Genomic DNA, 18,432 nt, shown 5'->3' on the forward strand with positions numbered 1-18,432 from the left:
TTGTGTGCTAGGGCTTTGAGAAATTCTTAAAGACGTTTTTTCCTTCCTCTGATATTTATTTCACCTGAATGAGAATGTTAGTGAGTGCTACTAGATTCAGGATTAACCATTGCTGGTGCCAGAAAGAAAGAGCAACATCTTGGATTTTCTTAGATACTAAGCAGGACTGTTCTAAGCTTCCTTATCCTTCCCTTGTGGGCCGAGCATTGATTTAGCATCTCCTTGATCAGCAAAATAGAATCCACCAAAGGACACAATGCCCCAGGGTTACTATATGCTCTTTATATAACTGATGACAGCGTTTACAATTTTCAAGGCGCATGGGAAAAAGAAAAACTTCTGATCAAAAAATATCAGGGACCCATGGAAGCCATCCTCCACGTGATACCACATCACAGGGACCCCTTGGTCCTCCAAGCGCTTCATATAGAGCAAGGTGTCATCACGGAGGACATCGTTCTCACAGCTCACCAGGAAGGCCTCGGGAAGCTGAGCGATGACCTCATCATCCCCTAGCAGAGGAGCATTTGTTATATCAAAAAGATGTTTGTTTTCCAGGTAGGCGGCCTCATTAAAAGGGCCGGGAAATTCAGGCTGGTAACCTGGCTTCCTGAAACTCTTGGGTATGTTGTCAGAGCTGAGCCACTTGCTGTATTTCCTCCAGATGTCCAGGGGGATGAAAGCACCACTCAGGATGGTGTCCCACCAGTGAGAGTTGACAACCAAGTATTTAAGCATACATATCATCATGATCTTCTGGGAGAGGAAAGGGACGTTCCGGTTCTGCTGGTGGGACGGCAGCTGCAAATTGATGATCTGAGTAATTGGATAAATCAGCACCTGGGCCCTGACCCGGGGAAGATCTGATCTGCCCACCAGGTGCTGGATGACACAGGCCACATTCCCTCCCCCAAGGCTGTCTCCGCAGATCACAACCCGGGAGGGGTCCACCCCGTAGGTTTTGAGGCCCTTCAGGAAGAGAATGGAGGTGTTCAGGCAGTCTTGGAAAATGCAGGGGTAGTGGTGATCCGGAAGCTTGCGGTACCTGAGGAGCAAGCAGGGAACACAAGCACAGCAATGTGGGCAGCTGTCGCTGGGAGCCGTTTTGACTGTGTCCTCGACCCCCCCTTGCAACACTGTCTCTGACTAAATCCTCAGAATGGCCCTGTGAGGTAAGGATTTTTATCCACCCCCCCCCCTTCTGCAGATGAGGATGTGAAGAGCCTCTCCTTGGTCTTGCAGGCAGGGACTCTCGACCTCTTGACTCGCACACTAGGCTCTGCCTGCTGCTGGGAGATGCAGACACTCCACACAAGGACACACAAGTTGAAGTGGAAACAGAACAACCAATAATGGCAGGAAAGGCAAAGGAGGCTGCTGTTCCTCCCGCTGGCTCTCTGGAGAGAAAGGGCTTGAAGGAACTAAAGCTCAGATGGAAGGGAAGTTTCTTTCAGGAAGAATTTTTTTTTTTAATCAAAAATCTAATGACCAAGGTTTGTTCTTTTCCAAGGACTCAAAGAGCCGCCTTCTCTTTGAGGTTTGGGGGAGGAGGGAGCGGGTTGGGAGGCACCCCGAGGGTGAAAGTGTAGGAAGGCTACGCAGCAGCGAACACACACTGCTCGGGCTCTGAGAGCATCCCGAGGGCTGCCCTAGGCAAGACCCCAAAGTGTGTCTCTTCGTGGGAATTCAAGGGTAAAGAGAATGGACTTCAAAATGAATGTCTAACATGTAAACTACAGAGAAATATTATTCAGCCACAAGAAGGAAGGAAATCCTGCCATGTGGGGCAACATGGGTGGACCTTGGGGACACTACAAGTATTGCAAAGGGGAGTCAAGGACACAGCTAAAACTCACACTAAGTGCAGGAAGTCAAGCAGAGAAAGGCAAATACCGTGTGATTTCACTTATACGGGGAATCTCAAAAGCCAAAACTCAGAATGGTGGCTACCAAGGGTCTGGGGCAGATGGGGGTAGGATAGTCAAGAGTACGCACTTCCAGTTCTAAGTGACCAGGTGTGGGGCTCTAAGGCACAACATGGTGATTACAGTATCAAACTGAGGCAGAGGGCACCTTAAAGTACCTAATCTTATACGTCAATTATATTTCAACAAAGCTGGGGGGAAGCACTTACATAAATACAAAAACACAAGCTACAGAGTGCAGGAATCAAGATTGGGATAAGAGAAGGGAATGAATTTTTTAAAAAAAATAAACAGTCTGCCTAGCATTGTACCTTCTAGTTCCGTCCGCATCATTGCAAATGGCAAGATTTCATCTTTCTGACGCTGAGTAACATTCCCTTGTGTATACAGACCACATCGTCTTTATCCATTCACCTGTTGATGGGCATCCGGGCTCTTTCCATAGTTTGGCTCTTGCGGACATTACTGCTGTAAGCATTGGGGTGCAGGTGCCCCTTCGGATCACTACACTTGTATGCTTTGGGTAAATGCTTAGTGGGTCATAGGGTAGCTCTATTTTTAACTTTTGGAGGAAATTCCATAGGCAAGTACCATGATTTCACTCATATGTGGGATTTAAGAATTAAAACAGATGAACATAGGGGAAGGGAAGGAAAAATAAAATAAGAGGAAAACTTAGAGGGAAGCAAACCTAAGAGACTCTTAGTGTCGGAAACAAACAGGGTCGCCGGAGAGGGGATGGGGTAACGGAGGGACCGGCGTGAAGGAGGGCGCTGGATGTCGCGGGCACTGGGTGTACATGCAACTGATGAATCAGCAAATTCTACATGTGAAACTATGAGAGAGAAATAGTTTGGCTAAGCTGCTTGGATTAGACATTTTATGTAAAACATGGTTGTTATTTCAAATTTTTGTTTGAAATTGTCGCTAATTGTCTTTTCTCTTCTTACAACCTATCATTTGAAAGGATCAAACAAGTGTATTCTAACTCTAAGATTAAATTTAGAAGACACTCAAGAGGGAAAAATGAGGGCAGCTGGGAGATGGGGGGGTGCTCAGCAGTTTAGCGCTGCCTTCAGCCCAAGGAGTGATCCCAGGTTCTGGGATCGAGTCCCGTGTCCGGCTCCCCGCAGGGAGCCTGCTTCTCCCTCAGCCTGTGTTTCTGCCTGTCTCTCTGTGTCGCTCATGGATAAATAAATAAAATCTTAAAAAAAAAAAAAAGAGGGAAAAATGACACCTTAGACTAGTGGCTTTTAAACTTTGTTAGAAGGCGGCTGGGGGCTCAGTCAGTTAAGCATCTGATGGGCTCAGGTCCGTATCTCAGTGGGGAGTCTGCTTCTCTCCCTCCGCCCCTCCCCACACTTGCACCATTTCTCTAAAATAAATAAATCTTTCTTTTTTAAAAAAGCAAACTTTGTTAGAACAGCAATATTATTGTTCTTATTAAAATGATACGAGGAGCCCCGCTGTAGAAGGTAAGTAGGTAGCGGTGGTTCTGGCTTTGCCCAAGGCTAAGGGACCTGAGGCCTCCCACTCACTCTTCCTCCTCCTTGACCTCCTTCACCACCTCTAAGGCAGTGAAGGGAACCCTAGTGCCCCGAGGAGCCCAGTTTGAAAGCCACTTCCTCCTGTTTGACCTTGATTTTCGTTTCCATTAAAAGTTGCTCCAGGCATCATCTTTAAGGACAGGGTTTGATCAACTGCAATTTTGCAATATTTCTTCAGTGAGCAACATATTGATAAATAAATCGATGTTATCAACGTGGGTTTTCATTTAAACTCAGCAGAACAGGGATCCCTGGGTGGCTCAGCAGTTTAGCGCCACCTTCAGCCCAGGACGTGACCCCGGGGTCCTGGGATCAAGTCCCACGTCGGGCTCCCTGCATGGGGCTTGCTTCTCCCTCTGCCTGTGTCTCTGCCTCTGTGTGTGTGTGTGTGTGTGTGTGTGTGTGTGTGTGTCTCATGAATAAATAGATAAAATCTTTAAAAAAATAAAAAATAAATAACTCAGCAGAACATATACTACTGGGTAGGGTCCTCGCAGTGAAAGGGCCCCAGCCCCCAGCAGCAGCAAGCACAAATTCAGGCTCCATTTTCCCCTTTCTAGAAGTGAATCCACCTCACTGAATGTTGACTGTGCAAATCTGACATAATGAAAGAAATAACAAACCCTACGTGCTTTCCATTAGCAGAATCCTGATTTGCTGGAAAGAGACAGTAACGCCCCGTGCCCTCCTGTATTCTCTCTTGACCACCGAGGGCAGGGGTAAAGGCTTTGCAGGACCAAAAGGGAAAGAGACTGATCCTCTCCAGGAGCTTAGGTAGGGAGTCCCATTATGCGGTGATGAGGAATTATGAGTATTTCAGATCCTGCACATCTTTTCCTGTGTCTCTAAGTCTTTACTCCTGGACATGGTCCACCCACAGTCCCCCTGGCAGCCTGAAGAACCTTCCCCGCCTTTCTACCTCCACCAGCCACTCTATCAAAATCAGTCTCGCCCACGCCCTAAGTCTTCTTTTTACTCCTTCTTCTTCTCCTTCTTTTTTTTAATTTTAATTTTTTTTTTTTTTTGAGAGACAGAGAGAGCATGAGAGATGAGGCAGGGGGCAGGCAGAGGGAAAGGGAGAGAGAATCTTAAGTAGACTCCACTCTGAGTGCTGAGCCCATCTCAGGGCTGAGATCATGACCTGAGCTGAAATCAAGAGTCAGATGCTTAACCAATTGAGCTCCCACCCCCAGGTGCCCCTTGGGTCTTTTCCAGAAAGACAATATCCTAAGCAATTTCCTACAAAGTATTCATGCAGGTGTTTGTTAACACTTTCATGTGTTTGAGTATTTTCATCAGCACAAGGGCCTTCTTGGGTGTAGAGCCTGATGGAAACAATGGGTCCCTGCAGTTAGTTAGTTAGTTAGTTAGTTAGTTAGTTGTTTTAATGACACAATAAGCAGAATCATCACCCCAAACAACAGCCAGAACCTTGACCATAACCATCAACCAACCCTGTAATATCCTCACCAGCATCTCATCTCACTGCCTTCCTCATCTGAGGGAACAGTTCCCCTGAATCTGGCATCCATCATCCCTTTTCTTTCCTTTTTACATATGCAGATTCCTTACAAACACTCTTTTGATTTTGTTTTTAACTTGATAAAGTCTCAAAAAGAAAAAAGAAAGAAAAAGAGAAGTCTCAGGCTTTATGTAATTTTTTTGAAAGAATTTTTCACTGAATTTTATATGGCTAAGATGCATTCACGTTCTTTTGTGCCCTCCCAGTTCGTTTATTTAAATAGCTATGTTTTTTAAAGGGCTATGTAATTTTAATAAAAGAGAGGAAAAGAACCGTATGATCTTGTCCATAGATGCAGAAAAAGCATTTGACAAAATACAGCATCTTTCTTGATAAAAGCCTTCAAGAAAGTAGGGATAGAGATAACACCTCAGCATTCTAAAGGCCATAAACGAAAGACCCACAGCTAATATCATCCCCAATGGGGGAAAAACCTAGAGCCTCTCCACTACAGTCGGGAACAAGACAGGGACGTCCACTGTCGCCATTACTATTTAATAGCACTGTAAGTCCTAGCCTCAGCAATCAGACAACAAAAAGAAATAAAAGGCAACCAAATTGGCAAGGAAAACGTCAAACTTTCACTGTTTGCAAACGACATGATACTCTATTTAGAAAACCCGAAAGATTCCACCAAAAAATTGCTAGATCTAACACATGAATTCAGCATAGTTTCAGGATATGAAATCAATGTGCAGAAAGCTGTTGCATTTTAATACATCAATAACAAAGCAGCAGAAAAAGAAATCAAGGAATCGATCCCATTTGCAATTGCACCAGAAACAATACGATACCTAGGAATAAACCTAACTAAAGAGGTGAAAGATCTGTACTCTGAAAACTATAGAAAACTTGTGGAAGAAATGGAAAAGCATTCCGGGCTCACAGATTGGAAGAACAAACATTGTTAAAATGTCTGTACCAGGGATCCCTGGGTGGCGCAGCGGTTTGGCGCCTGCCTTTGGCCCAGGGCGCGATCCTGGAGACCTGGGATCGAATCCCATGTCGGGCTCCCGGTGCATGGAGCCTGCTTCTCCCTCTGCCTGTGTCTCTGCCTCTCTCTCTCTATGACTATCATAAATAAATAAAAATTTTAAAAATAAATAAATAAATAAATAAAAATAAATTAAAAAAAATAAAATGTCTGTACCACCCAAAGCAATTTACATAGTTAATGTAATCCCAATCAAAATGCCAACAGCAGTTTTCACAGAGCTAGAACAAACTATCCTAAAAATTGTGTGGAACCACAAAAGACCCCAAATAGCCAAAGCAATCTTGAAAAAGAGAAAGGAAAGCCGGGGGCATCACAATTCCAGACTTCGAGCTCTTTTACAAAGCTGCAGTCAGCAAGGCAGTAAGGTGCTGGCACAGGGACAGACACACAGATCAATGGGACAGAATAGAGAACCCAGAGATGGACCCACTATATGGCCAACTCATCTTCAACAAAGCAGGAAATAATATCCAGTGGAAAAAAGACGGTCTCTTCAGCAAACGGTGTTGGCGAAACTGAACAGCCGCATGCAGAAGAATGAACCCGGACCCCTTGCTTACAGCACACACAAACATAAATTCAGAAAGACCTGAATGTGAGACAGGAAACCATCAAAATCCTAGAGCAGAACCCAGGCAGCCCCCTCTGCGACCTCGGCCGTAGCGACTTCACTAGACGCGTCCCCGGAGGCAAGGGAAACAAAAGCAAGAACGAAGTGTTGGGCCTTCATCAAGGCAGAAGCTTCTGCACAGCGGAGGAAACCGTCAACAACACTAAAAGGCAGCAGGAATGGCAGCGGGTATTTGCGGAGGACACATCTGATGAAGGGCTAGTACCCCAAATCTATAAAGAACTTATCAAACTCAATACCCAGAAAACAAACAATCTGGTCCAGAAGTGGGCAGGAGGCAGGGAGCCTGGGGGGCTCCGTCGGGTAAAGCATCTGCCTTCAGCTCAGGTCATGATCCTGGGGTCCTGGATCGAGCCCCACATTAGGCTCCTTGCTCAGCGGGGAGTGTGCTTCTCCCTCCCTCCTCCCCCTACTCGTGCTCTCTGCCTCTTTCTCTCTTTCTGATAAATCAGTAAGTCAAAAAAGAAAGAAGAAAGAAAGAAAGAAAGAAAGAAAGAAAGAAAGAAAGAAAGAAAGAAAGAAGAAAGAAAGAAAGAAAGAAAGAAAGAAAGAAAGAAAGAAAGAAAGAAAGAGAGAAAGAAAGAAAGAAAGAAAGAAATGAGCAAAAGGCATGAACATACACTTTTCCAAAGAAGACACTCAGAATCCTTATATTCAGCATCACCCATCATCAGGGAAATACAAGTCAACACCACAATGAGCTATCACCTCACACCTGTGAGAATGGCTAAAATTAGCAACACAAGAAACAACAGGTGTTGGTGAGGAGGCGGAGAACAGGGAACCCCTTGCCCTGTTGGTGGGAACACAAACTGAGACCACTTTGAAGGGTCCTCAAGAAATTACGAATAGAACTTCTCTACGACCCAGCACCTGCACTATTGAGTATTTACCCAAAGGGTGCAGAAATACAGACTCCAAGGGGGCACCTGCACCCCAATGATTATAGCAGCATTATCAACGATAGCCAAACTACGGAAGAAACCCCAAAAGTCCGTCCACCGATGAATGGCCAAGGAGGATGCGGTGTGCCTATCCAATGGGACGTTACTCAGCCTTAAAGGGGAATGAAATCTTGTCATTTGCGAGGTCGTGGGTCAAGCCAGAGTGTTAGGCCACGTGGAGTAAACCAGTCAGAGAAAGACAAATACCAGAGGATTTCGCTCGAATGTGGAATTTCAGAAACAAATGAGCAAAGGGGGACAAAATAGAAATAAATCAAGAAACAGACTATAGAGAACAAACTGGTGGTGACCAGAGAGGAGGTGGGGGGGGGGTGAAATAGGGGACGGGGATTAAGGAGAGCACTTGTCCCCATGAGCACGGGCTGATGTATGGAAGTGCTGAGTCATGTCCTGTACACCATAAACTCCTATTACACTGTACCTTAACTAACTGGAATTTAAATAAAAACATAAAAAAGGGGATCCCTGGGTGGTTCAGCGGTTTAGCACTTGCCTTTGGCCCAGGGTGCGATCCTGGAGTCCCGGGATCAAGTCCCGCGTTGGGCTCCCAGCATGGAGTCTGCTTCTCCCTCCTCCTGTGTCTCTGCCTCTCTCTCTCTCTCTCTCTCTCTCTATGTCTATCATAAATAAATAAATAAATAAATAAATAAATAAATAAATAAATCTTAAAAAAGAGTCTGGTTTTTTCTCTTTGTCTCTCTTTTTTCCCTTTGTTCATTTTTTTGCTTCTTAAATTGCACATATGATTGAAATCCCGGTATTTATGCCCCTTTGACTGGCTTATCTCTCTCAGCACTGCTCTCTAGGTCCATCCGTGTTGTTGCAAATGGCAAGATTTCACTCCTTTTAGAGAGAGGAAGGCAAAGCAGAAGACACCCTGAACAGTAAAGAACAAACCGAGGGTTGGCGGGAGGCAGGTGCATGGGGAGGCGCTGGGGGGGGGGCGCTGGGCATCAAGGAGGGCACGTGCTGCGATGAGCACTGAGTGTGTTGTGTGAGTTATGAATCACTAAAAAAAAATAAAAATTAAAAATAAAACTTCATCCCTTTTACGGCTGAGTAATACTCCATTATAGAGACACCAGGTGGTCTTTATCCACTCGTTAATTAAGGGACACCTGGGCGGCTTTCGCACTTGGAATTGTAAATAATGTTGCCAAAACCCCGGGGGCGCACACATCCTGTCAAATTAGTGTTTTCGTATTCCCTGGGTAAACACCCCGGAGTGCGATTACCGGATCACGGGGTAGCCGTATTTCTAACTTTTTGAGGCCCCTCCGCCTCGTCTTCCACAGCGTGGGTTCCAGCCACGGTGCAGGAGGTTCTTTTGCCTCCACCTCCCCGCCAACGCGTCGCTTCTCGCCGCGGTGTACTCCACACCCCGTTGGGGGGGGCATGTGGATCGTTTCTGGGTTTTCGCCCTTTTGCACATGCTGTGCCGGGGTCTCCCACGGCCGATGCGCGCTCATTCCTGCCTTGCCCCACGCAGGCGACACCCACCCACTGTCCCCAGCGACTCACCCAATCAACAGCAGCACCGAGTCAGTCTCCACGGCCAGCTGACTGCACAGGTTGTGGTAGGAGTCTGCAAGACAGGCCCGGTCACGGCAGCGGCCACCCCCGTGTCCCCTGCAGTCCCCCACCCCCCGCCCCGGCCCCCAGGGAGAGAGCCCGCCAGCCGCATCGTCTGTGGGTGTGACATTGTCCTTCTGTTCCTGTTCTTGCCTCCTCTGCAGCGACACTGGCTGGCTCTGCCTCGGCACAACCAAAGAGCCAGCTCACGTCAGGCGCCTGACACCTGCTCCGGTCCCTGATGTGGGGGCTCCGATGTGCCTCGGGGCTCACCGGCGGCAACGTTTTCTTTTACAGTGGGGCGCGGGGAGGGGGTGCGGGGGGACACTGAGGGCCCGGAAGGCTTGGTGATCTGACAGCTAGAAACCAAGCCCAGAGGAGGCGGGCGGGCCTGACCGAGCGTATTAATGACGCTACGATGGAGAAATAGGCGATGGTTGGAGGGCGCAGGCCTACGAGCCGAGCGCGCCCCTGAGCTTTTCCGAGGACAAGGCCACTGTCCACAGCTCGTTGGCCGTCCCAGCACGGGCCACACACAGAACCTGCACCGAATAAGCCCCTAGTTCAGTGGTTGTCAACCGTGGCTGGACACAGTTCCAGGGAGTTTTTACAAGTCCTGACGCCCGGCCTGAGCCCCAAGTCGCTGAACCTGTATCTCTGGGGGCAGCACGAGTTCCCAAATGACGCCAGGCAACGCCGGCCCCAGGGGAGGTTGTGAACGCGTGCTCCGGCGGAGACGGGACGGGGGTGCGTGCTTCGTGGACACTGCTCGAGGGAGATGAGGGGGACGGAGGGGCCAAAACCCAGTGGGCGTGAGCAGCTGCTCAGGAGGCCTCAGCTCTGCCTGCAGAGTAGCGTCGGCTGGGAGCTTTTTAAAAATGCTTCTGTCTGGACGGACGGTAGCCCGGGCAGCACCTGGGTGTGGGGACCGTGACTCTACAGCCCCCGGGTTTCAAAGCGCCACCAGGCTGGAGCCCGCAGCTGGCCCTGCCTCCCTGCTGGGTCGCCCTGGGGCATCCTCTCCTTCCCTCCGCCGGGCTTTGGCGCCTGCACCTACGTCCCCTCCGCCGAGACCTAACAGGGCAGTACCGGGGCGAGGCAGGGTCTTGCCATGGGCGCAAAACCCAGGGCATCAAGACGCTCAGCCACCAGGATAAATGCAACTTCAAGGAATCCGAGCAAACGCCACCGGCTCCGCGGCGAACCTTACATAGACAAGAGGCTACTTGGCCTTCGTGCAGTTCACCAGCCCTGTTTTGTTCATTGTAAAATTTTCAAAAACAGCACATAAAACTATTATTCATCCTGAAGACTGCGCTTCAAGACGGTGGCCCGGGTGACCCCCTTGCCTCCCTTGCTCCCGCAGGCCTCGAACGCTGTGTCCAGGGCTCTTCAGAGCTGGCTCCTCCTCACCGGAGGGCGGGGCCTGGGCTCAAATTTTACCTTTTTTTGGAGAGGCTTTCTCTGGAAAAACTGAAGATGCTCCCAAGTCATCCTCCCATCCAAGCACTAACCAGGCCCAACCTGCTTAGCTTCCTAGCTCAGGCGAGATGGGGCGCCTTCGGGGCGGTACCGGCATAGACGCCCCCGATTCATTCTCTGCTCCGTCCCCTTGTGCCAGCACTCTGCGGAATCACCCTACTTATTTGTTCTCTTTCATTGCCCAGTGTCCTCAGGGGGAGTAGGCTCCATGAGGCCTTTCATGTTCTCCACTTGGTCCGCTGCCCCTGGCAGAGGGTCTGACACAAGGCAGATACTCCGGGAATACTCGCTGAATGAGCTCTGGCTTTACTTCTAGAAATAACATCGAGCCCCAGCGAGGAAGGCTAACGGTCCTAGCCGACTGATGGGGTGCTCCTGGGGTCTCTGAAAGGGAAGAATGGTCTTGGGGCCAGTAGGGGGGAGATACCCATTGTTTACTTCTGAAAAGGGAGAGCAGCGCAGCAGCCAATGAGGATGTTGCTACGCCCTCCACCAGGCAGCAGTGTGCCCCAGTTTCAGGGACTTTTGGGGCACCTTTGCTCCCTGGCGTCCCACCGGGCGCCCATCCCTTCGTGTGTTGGCTCTTCGGCACATCCTTCCACCCATCCACACTCACGCACTCGGAAAGCCATTCAAAACTTTAAAACCACAGACAAGGCACAGGGGACAAGGCAGAAAGGGGTGCACAAGTCTCCCCGGCACTCTTGGGGCCTCCAGGTTTAGTTGGGGAAGAGAGACCATAGATAAGGAAGCACACAAAGGCCGAGACCAATTCAGAGGGTGACAAGTGCCATAGAGAACATTGAGAAGGATGATGGCAGGGGCGGGACGGGGCGGAGAAGTGTCAGGGAGGCTTCCTTAGGCAAGCCGTCACAGGGGGGCACTTGGACAGGGGGACACTTGAGGAGGAACAAGGACGGGCCCACCGAGAGCCGGGGGGGTGGGGGTGCCGGGAGGAGCTGAAAGGCAGCCAGGCGGGCAGCGGGGAGCACAGGGCGGCCAGGAACGGGGATGGAGGGCAGGTGCCCAGCGCCATCGGGGCTCTAGGGCCTGGCTCCGGCCGCACCCCGCGGAGCATCGAGGGGGCCTTGGCACCAAGCAGCCAGCCCGGGCTTGTGCTCCCTAAACGCCTCTGCCAGGTGGGGGGTGGCCTGAGCGGTGGCAGGGGCAGAGGGCTGCTGGGGCTGCCAGGGTCGAGGGCGTGGGCCAGAGGAGCCGGGCCTAGGGTGCGGGGGTGCAGAGCCCAGGAGCAGGGGGGGCCTGGTGGGGCGCGGGCACAGAGGGGAGTGGATGCCTGGGAAAGCCCTCCTGACATGCGCGGCCTGCTCCCCCTCTGCGGACGTGACCCCAAAGCCCTTAGTCTGGGCTCCCCCTAGAAACCTGCGACCGCTGACGCCCCTGAGTTACTCCGGAAAGGTTCTCATGGGAAGGGCGGGCAGAGGTGCGGACGGAGCTGACATCCTTACCCAGGCTCCCCAGGAACCCGCCTCCTCCGGGGAAGAAGATGATGCCTCGCCGGGGGCCGGAGGACACGGCCTTGGGCTGGAACAGCCTCACCGGTGTGGTCCCCAAACACAAGTCAGTTACCACAAGTCTAGCATCCCTCTTTACTCTCACACCGCTTTGCAATAACTGGAGAAATCTGAGCTTGGAGCATATTCCCAGCTTCTCAAATATTTCCGCCTGTTGGAGGTAAGAGAAAGAAAGGGAAACATTAGGAGAGGTCAGGACCCATCTGGACCATCGATGACGCCCATCACCTGCAATTGCCAGGATGCGTTTGCAGTCCCTCATGTGCCTCACCCGCGTGGACCCTGGGCTCACCAGGGAGGACAGGCTCTGAGTTGTGTCCCGAGTGAGGACTTGGTTTCCAGAACTTCCTCCTGAAAGACCTTGATCGAATAACTGGAGGAATTTGCCAAAGAGATCAACCACATTGGGCCGAGTGGTGGGGCACTGAATTGAACAAAGCCAATGGTCCAAGGCAACTGGCCGGCAGCCCTCCTCTTTGTCTCTCCAGCCTCAGATGGCAAAAAAAAGGTCATCACCGAGTCAACAGCTGCCATCGCCCACCCGGAGCCTGGGCTGTGATGGATTCTTAAGCCATGTTTGTGTTCAACAGAAGGAAGTAATGGGATCCATTAGGGATGTCTGCTGTTGACTCAGGAGGAGGGAGCAATACACGAGGGCCGTTTATTTGCCAGATGTGTGTCGAACAAACTGAGGGTCATTGAGGGAAGAGGGGTGAGGCGATGAGGTAACTGGGTGATGGACATGAAGGAGGGCACGTGATGTAAGGAGCACTGGGTGTCATACAAGACTGATGAATCACTGATGACTCTTCCTCTGAAACCAATAGTATATTATATGTTAACTAATTGAATTTAAATAAAAAAAATTTTTAAAAGAATTCCATTGTTTTTAAGCTGCCATGGTCATTCTGGCTGTAAACAAACAGATGTCTGAACATATCACGAAATATGGTCCCAAGTTATACTGCAAGTACGGAGTGCATTTCAGGCATCTTGGATGGGCTCTTCCACGGATCTCATACTAAGTCTGCATCTTTGTCACAAGGAAAACAACATGAGATAATGATAGATGAGAAGGACAGCCAACAGGGTGAGTCGCCTACAGCATCCCATATTGGTCCAAGTGGGTACGAAATGGATTCAGCTTCTCAGCGATCCCTTTTTCTTAATAAAAAATAAAAAAAAAAGATTTTATTTATTTATTCATGAGAGACAGAGGCAGAGGGAGAAGCAGGCTCCATGCAGGGACCCCAATGTGGGACTCGATCCCGGGACTCCAGGATCACACCCTGAGCCAAAGGCAGAAGCTCAACCATGGACCCACCCAGGCTCCCTCTCAACAACCCTTCTAAGTCATGCAGTTACCAGCTCCATTTTACGGAAGAGGGAAAGTGAGGAACACCAAGGTCAGGTGCCTTGCCCGCCAACCAGTAGGATGCAGAACATGTGTTCTCAACCACTAAACTAGAAAGAGCTTGGATTCTAGAGTCCAGCAGATCTGAACTCAAGTTTTAGTGTCTCACCAACTAACAGAATGGCGTTGGGCATTACCTTCTCCGAGCTTCGCTTTCTCTCGTTTATAAAATAGAATGGTGTCCCTGGCCCGAGGATGAGGCTTGGGAATTAGATGTGACCACCATGTAGAGCATCTCCCTGGTGAGTCCTGACAAGCGTGAGCCCCACCCCTTCTCTTGCTCACACCCACTAGGTCTTGTCCCAGGTCCCCTTGGGATGCCTCAGTGCGTTCCCTCCATGGGGAGACCCAAGGCCTCGATTTCTTGAAGGAGAACTCCAAACAAAACCATTATCTCCCTGCTTGAGCTGGAGAGAGAGCGATGTGGGCCACGAGATGGAGAGGACCTGCTTGGCCCCCATCTCAGGGCACCAGACCTCTGGACCGAGACTACTCAGACCTTCCCTGGCCAGCTCTGCTCGGGCGCCCAGACTCAAGTGGCCTCCAGCACTCACTGGCCCCACTGTAGTTTCCCCACACTCCCTGAACTCACCCCCGGCTCACGTTGTTTCCTGGAGCCCTTCTTCCTGCCCACCAGGTAGATGGGCGCCAAACTGACTTTCAGCTCCAAGCTCAAGACCACGTTCTCGGGATCCCTGGGTGGCTCAGAGGTTTAGCGCCTGCCTTTGGCCCAGGGCGCGATCCTGGAGACCCGGGATCGAGTCCCACGTCGGGCTCCCTGCATGGAGCCTGCTTCTCCCTCTGCCTGTGTCTCTGCCTCTCTCTCTCTTTCTGTGTGTGTGCGACTATCATAAATAAATAAAAATTAAAAAAAAAAAAGACCACGTTCTCGTTGACCAACGCCATCCCTCTCACTCCCTCTGAAGGCTGCTGCCCCCCTACCCCCTGTGAAAGCTCTAAGTTTTCCAAGCCCTCCGTTTCCTTCAGAGTCCCTCAAGGCTTTATCACATGGATATGGTCACCCATGTGTCTCCCTCCACCAAACCGAATGCTTCTTGTCATCACATCTCATTCATCTCCGTGCCTCCAGCATCTAGAAGGATAAATGTTTGAGGGGTTCTGAACAAGGCAGCGTGATGACAAGCCTCTCTTAGTATGACCTTCTGGAAGGTCACTAGATATAGCCAGGAAGTCAGGTCTGGTTCGGGGTGGCTTTTCCAACAGTGAGTCCATAGTTTCCAGAGCTAGTAATTTAGGACAGCGGGAAGGGAAGAAACATCAATACTTATTATTATTTATAATATTATAACTATATTATTTACATGTAACTATAATTAATATATTTCTTATAAATTGTAAAGTTATAATATATTATTATATTATATAAATATATATATATAAAATATATGATATAATATATTATTATATTATAAAATTTGTAATACTGTATCAGTAGTCATATAAATGGGAACATCAGTAAGCTAGGAATACCTGTGGTCCAGACCTTTAGATACAGACTGAAAACTCTTTCACAAAATATTCTAGCGGCATTTCCCCCTTTAAAATAAAATCAGTAGTGTCTATTATATTGTTCTTTAAAGCTTTTAGTAAAGCTGAAATCATTCATAACAACTCTAAAACTATTACAGAATAATTCCAGGAAATGCCGTGTTTGCCCTTGGGGACTTGACATGCATTCTCCCAATAATCTACTTTCATTGAACCCTTTCTAAGCGCCCAGCCCTGTGCCACACACCTCATATGCATTCCCCTTCAATCCCTTCACCACTCCTATAAAAAGCACCTCTTTGCTATCCTCATTTTTCAGGCGGAAAAAATTGAGGTTTGAAGACATTGGGCCACAAAGCTAACAAGTGGGAAATGTGGTGCTCAAACCAATGGTCATTTGACACCAAAAGCAGGCACCTGACTCTTGATCTTGGGGTCCTGAGTTCAAGTCCCACGTTGGAGGTAGAGATTACTAAAAAATTGAATAAACTTAAAAAAAATAAAGTGATTTAAAAAAGAAATTAAATAAAAATCTCCCAGGGCGGCTGGGTGGCTCAGTCAGTTCAGCATCTACCTTTGGCTCAGGTCATGGTCTCAGGGTCCTGGGATCCAGCCCCACATCAGGCTCTCTGCTCAGTGGGGAGTCTGCTTCTCCCTCTCCCTCTGCCCCTCCACCCTGCTCATGCACTCTCTCTCTCTCACTCTCAAATACAAAAAGAAAATCTTTTTTAAAAAAGAATTTCCTTCTAAAAAATAAAAATCTCTCATCCTCCCTTAACTTCTGAAAACTTAAAACTGTAACTAAATGCAAATAGAGTCAAGAGATACAACCTTCCAATTATAAAATAAGTAAGTCAGGGGGATGTAATGCTCACAGGGAGCAGAGATAAGAATATCCTATTAACTTTGGGTGGCAACAGGTGCTAACTAGAGTTATCATTCCGATCTCCTAAGGCCTGTAAATGGTGAATCACTATGTTGTACGCCTGAAACTATTATCATCTTGCATGTCAATTAAACTTCAACACAAATAAATAAATAAAAGGAAAATAAAACCAAAACCAAAAAAAAAAAAAGCAGGCACCTCATTTCTGGGCCATAAACATCTTTTTAAGGTATTTCCTCCTCCTCTTTAAATTCCTTATCCCAGGTAGCCCAGGGGGTGAGCGCCGCCTTCAGCCCAGGCCATGACCCTGGGTTCCCGGGATCGAGTCCCACGTCAGGCTCCCTGCATGGAGCCTGCTTCTCCCTCTGCCTGTCTCTCTGCCTCTCTCGCTCTCTGTATCTCTCATGAATAAATAAAATCTTTTAAAAAATGAATAAATTCCTTTCCCTCTCGTATCTGTCTGTCTTCCAGCACCCAATGAACCTGAACCACCTGGACAGCATTCTCCCAGGCCGGGCAGCAGGGCCCGGGGCGCCGTCCCAAGCGCCTGGAGCTCCTCGAGGGCACCCAGGGCACCCCCGGCAGGTGGAGCAGGCGGCAGCAGGGGCCTGGGCGCTGCAAACCAGCGGGAGGGCCCAGTGGGCGAGCCACCGCTTCGCTCCTCCTCCCCTCACCGAGCCCTGAGCTCAGCCTGGAAGAGGATCCACAGCTCAGGCAGCGGGGACCCTCCCGACCCGCGGCTCCCCCGTGGGACCTGCACTCGGAGCAGCCTCCCGCGCCCTCGCTTCTTGCAGCTTCAGCCTCCGGACTCGTCCACGCTTTGCCACGACTTGCAAGCCCCCTCGCGAGCCCTCCGCTCCTCCTGGGTGGCCCCCCTCGCGGCCCAGGACCTGCCGGGTTACTGCGCGGCCCGTCTCCGAGCCCTGGGCGCCGGCGGCTGTGGGCTGCTCTTGAGAAGACGCCCAAGGCTAGGAAGGTCTGGGCCTTTCTGGGTCTCAGGCCAGCCTGTGATTCCACGCGAAAGCAGCCGCTGGTTTGAGACAGGCTGAGCTCTGGCGAAGCGCGTGGCCGGGTAAGTACGATGGACGAGAGTTTTGCTCCCATGGCCTGTCTCTTTGAACCAGCAGCATTTCTGCAATTATAAACTACGCTCGTTCACATGGCTGGGGGCCATCGTATCCGCAGTGGGACATCCCAGCAGCACAGAAACACGTTTTACTCCTTTACCAGACCTACTAAGCTCTGATCACCGGGAGGGCCCAGTGGGCGAGCCACCTGCTTCGCTCCTCCGGTGGAGCACACCGATTAGATTCTAATTCTAAAGAATCAGATCACAGCATCTAATTCCTTCACCAACGTGATGCGATGGACACCATGGTTTCCCTTTCACACATGAGGAAACAGAGAGGTTCAGGATCACACAGCCAGAGCTGGGGTGCACACACTGGCGGGCTGGCTGCAGCCTGGGCTCCCTACCCTTCCACACCCACCCCTGGCCTCCCACCAGGTAAGCAGCATGAACTGTTGGGCCCCTATCACCCAAGGTTAGGACATTGGAGTTAAATCCAGTTGCCTGCCTCCTACCAGGTGCCAAACCTTTGCTTCCAAATCTTCTGCGGCTCCAGGAACATACTGGCCTGCCCGAACCCCTAGTCCCTGCTCAGAGCCCGGCCAGCGTGGCTGCTCTGACATGCTGGGTGAAGGAAGAAACGGAGGAAGGGGTAGGAGAGGAAGGGAAGGGAGGTGGGAGGAGGACAGAACCACAGCACAAAAGTGTAGCAACGGCTGTCTTGGGGGAGTCTGAAGATGAAAGGAGGGGCCAGGTGCAGGGGAAGAGGAAGGGAGCCCAACCCATTACAGAGCCTGAGAGCAAACTCACCAAAATGACCATGTACAGGAACATGCAATGCAGAAATCTGAGCTTGATGGGATGTTGCAAGGTAGAGGGGATGTCTGCGGTGAGGAAGTGCTGACAGACAGCCCAGAGGAAGAGTCCTACCAAGAAGCTGGACAGTAACAGCAGGCACAGGAGGAGCATGTTCCCAGGGCTTGGAGGAGCTGCTGCTCTGAGGAACTTGTGTTAGGAGAACCTGGACTGGTTATGCAAGCTCTCTCCCAGATCCCCACTGTTTTGGGGCCGAGCCCTGATGCAGGGCTCTGACCTGGCTTCTCACACAGAAACCTAAATAGGCTTATGGGAGCTGGAAGGACTACTTCTCCGAGCAGCAACGCAGGCACCAGGAAAACCAATCCTGCCCAGCAGGGGGCGTCTCGGGAGTGGGTTTCCCAAAGGCTTGGCACAGGTGGGCCTCAAACAGCACCTGGCACGGGGCATCCAAGGGAGAGGCCTCGCATGCTTGTGCAGGCCTCTGCGGCCTGACCTTTCAATTGTAGAATAGGACACGTGCGGCCAGCCTTCGTCGCCAGAGTCCAGTTAGGGTGGGCAAAGC

At 50.2% G+C, this 18,432-nt stretch overlaps 1 protein-coding gene across 1 annotated transcript; it reads right to left on the reverse strand.

Moving 5' to 3' along the window:
* Positions 1-270: 270 nt before the first annotated feature.
* On the reverse strand, positions 271-18,020 carry AADACL4 (arylacetamide deacetylase like 4). Its single transcript, XM_041767527.1, has 4 exons — positions 17,862-18,020; positions 12,108-12,324; positions 9,109-9,172; positions 271-1,045 (listed from the first exon to the last, which is right to left on the reverse strand). Exons 1-4 carry the CDS (start codon positions 18,018-18,020, stop codon positions 271-273), a joined length of 1,215 nt encoding a protein of 404 aa, XP_041623461.1.
* Positions 18,021-18,432: the final 412 nt, after the last annotated feature.

The sequence above is a fragment of the Vulpes lagopus genome, chromosome 8 (assembly GCF_018345385.1).
Source record: "Vulpes lagopus strain Blue_001 chromosome 8, ASM1834538v1, whole genome shotgun sequence".
Taxonomy (NCBI): Eukaryota; Metazoa; Chordata; class Mammalia; order Carnivora; family Canidae; genus Vulpes; species Vulpes lagopus.

Coding starts and splice junctions, on each gene's coding strand:
- AADACL4 (XM_041767527.1), bottom strand. CDS start 18,020: ATGCTCCTCCTGTGCCTGCTGTTACTGTCCAGCTTCTTGGTAGGACTC. Junction 9,173..12,107: donor CGGGTTCCTGGGGAGCCTGG/GTAAGGATGTCA, acceptor CCTGTCTTGCAG/ACTCCTACCACAACCTGTGC. Junction 1,046..9,108: donor TCGGTGCTGCTGTTGATTGG/GTGAGTCGCTGG, acceptor CTTGCTCCTCAG/GTACCGCAAGCTTCCGGATC.